Here is a 2,472-nt window from a genome sequence, read left to right as displayed (position 1 = left end):
AAATGAAATGAAATGAAACAGGGGAAGAGGAAAGGAGTAAGAAGGAGAAGTTGCGTGGAAACAGCAACACCAGTACAAGTAGCAAGTTTAAGGGGTCAAGTGGCCCTCGCAATTCGTGAAAAAGGGGGGGAGAAACGTTAAACAACCGCAACAAACAAACAAACAAAAGATGCTAAGAAAAAAGAAAGCGAAACAGAAAAGGAAGGGAAATGAAATGAAATGAGGAAGGGAAAGGGGAAGAGGAAGAGGAGGATACACGGAGAGAAATGGATTAAATACGCCAATGCAACGACAATAATAGCAACAATGAAAAATAAAATAATGGGATAAATACCTTCCAACATACCGAAGGATATAAAAGCAAAAACAGGAGAGGCGAGAAGCAAATATGCGACTTCACAAAACACTTCTGTGGAGCCGCGACCGTCTTAAACTTTTGCAACTCGCGAAACATTTCACTCCCTTCTATTGCTTCTTCATTACCCTTTTCTGTCTCCCAGTCTTCCATCACACATACACGCACACGGCCCTTGCTTTTGTGTGTGAGTGTTTTAACTTCAATTCCACTCCCTCTCATTCCATTCTTCTTTTCTCCCCTCCCCTTCACACCACATCCAACCTTCTATGCAATCTTTCTTTTCTCCCACCAATAACAACAGTAACAAAAACAACAACAACACTAATGCTTAAATTATATCACATGGCAGGGCACAGCATGGTATGGTACCGTATCGTGTCGTATGGTACTTCTCACATTTACTGCTCCACACTCTCCATTACGTGTTGCAATCCACTTTCCCATAACGTCTCTTGAGCATACATCCGGCAAACACAACAATGCAGAGAATTCCAATCCACATCATATCCCAAGGTGTCATCATTAATTCCTCACCTGACAGCGTAGTGAGTGCTGCCTCTCCAAATCTCACAGAAATGTACGTTTGTGGAATAATTCCAATAAGCGTACCGGCAGCATAAGTCGGTAACGGCACGCCTGCAACGGGGGAAGCCATGTTAAGTAGCCAATTTGGCACGACGGGCGTAAGTCGGAGCAACAGAAAATAAGCAAATAAATCACTAGGAGTTCGCTCCTCCACTTGTTTGCGGAGTTTCTGCACGAGACGGTTGTTATGACCATTACATCTCCCCGCAATAATGTGAGAAATTGTGTAACAACTGGAGGCTCCAGCAGTACCCATTAAAACACAATACGGCACACCTAATGGAAGGCCAATGACGGCACCAATCGCCGCGTTGATGAGTGCAGATCCCGGTAGACAAAAAGATTGAAGGAAAACATACACAAGAGTGAGAACAAACATCACACGCGCACGCTCCGTTTCAGCCAGCTCATGAAGATCCCTGCAAAGGTGAATCATACTGTCGCCCTCTTGTGTTGAGGTATAATTCCGTACAATAATGTCATAAACCTCGAAAAGGAGGGGAACAGCGCCGACGAGGTGCAGGGCGAGTAAAATGACATAAATCACAAGTATGAAAAAGAAGAGGGAGCGGAATGGCATTTGAAATCCATTAGTTACTTTATAAAGTGCCAACATCGCAACCGCCTGCGCCATGAGAAGAGTTGACAGTTCAAATTCTCCTACTGTTTTCTTCCATACGGATGCAAGCGACGCCCATGTGGATGGCACGGCACCCTTCATGGCCCCTTCTCTTTCTTTTTTTATTCCCCGACCCCTTTTTATTCCTTTATATATATATATATATATATATATTGTTATATTATTTTTTGAAAAGTTTTGCTTCTATATATTTATATATCTGTTTTGCTGTTTTGACGCCGTTGCTGTTGGTGTTGGTGTTACTTCTATTGTGGTAACGGTAATAATAACGGTAGTAATAATAGTATATTAATAAATAAGTAAATAATCTTCTCCTTATTACTTTTTTATTACTATTATTTATTTATTTATTTGCTGGTTGAAATTCCACAGACACACACACACACAATAATTTTCTTCCCTTCCCTTCCGCTGCGAAAACTTACACCGATGAAATGCCCCTCCCCCCTTCTCCACCTTCTTTTTTTAAAAAAAAAACCTTCCGTCTTTTTCACTACAGCGCCTTTGTGTGTTTTCTTTCTTTTTAAAAAAAAAAAATATTTATTAACCAATTTTTCTTTTTGTATGACTGAAAAGAATTAAAGAAAAAACAAAAAATGAAAGAAAGAAAGAAAAAAAAAGATTCAAAAAATAATGTGAAAAATGTAGAGAATTATAAAGTAGTCACAGATCAAAGTGAATGAACAACATATAAGAAAAAGTTATATACGCATATAATTTCATAGAGTTGTGTTGTTAATAACTTAAAGCATAGTTTATTTTTTATTGTGCTTTAATTTTGGATTTTTTTTTTGTTTTTTAATCCCCCTCCCCTCCTCTTCCCTTCCCCCTTCCCCCTTCCCTCTTCTTTTTCTTTTTCTTTTCTTTTTTTTTCGCTGCCTTTCAGTTT

At 39.3% G+C, this 2,472-nt stretch overlaps 2 protein-coding genes across 2 annotated transcripts; both read right to left on the bottom strand.

Moving 5' to 3' along the window:
* Positions 1 to 271: 271 nt before the first annotated feature.
* Positions 272 to 577, bottom strand: TEOVI_000750900 (uncharacterized protein; the record flags this gene model as incomplete). Its single annotated transcript, XM_067221019.1, has 1 exon — positions 272 to 577. The coding sequence occupies one exon, from the start codon at positions 575 to 577 to the stop codon at positions 272 to 274; it is 306 nt and encodes a 101-aa protein (XP_067077120.1).
* A 199-nt stretch (positions 578 to 776) lies between these two features.
* TEOVI_000750800 (SNARE associated Golgi protein, putative) lies at positions 777 to 1,664 on the bottom strand (the record flags this gene model as incomplete). The annotated part of the gene is made up of 1 exon (XM_067221018.1): positions 777 to 1,664. One exon carries the CDS (start codon positions 1,662 to 1,664, stop codon positions 777 to 779), a length of 888 nt encoding a protein of 295 aa, XP_067077119.1.
* Between the last annotated feature and the right edge of the window lie 808 nt (positions 1,665 to 2,472).

The sequence above is a fragment of the Trypanosoma equiperdum genome, assembly GCF_001457755.1.
Source record: "Trypanosoma equiperdum strain OVI genome assembly, contig: ctg_1293, whole genome shotgun sequence".
NCBI classification, from domain to species: Eukaryota; Euglenozoa; class Kinetoplastea; order Trypanosomatida; family Trypanosomatidae; genus Trypanosoma; species Trypanosoma equiperdum.
The sequence above is the reverse complement of the archived record's forward strand: the minus strand, read 5'-3'. Positions and strand labels throughout refer to the sequence as shown.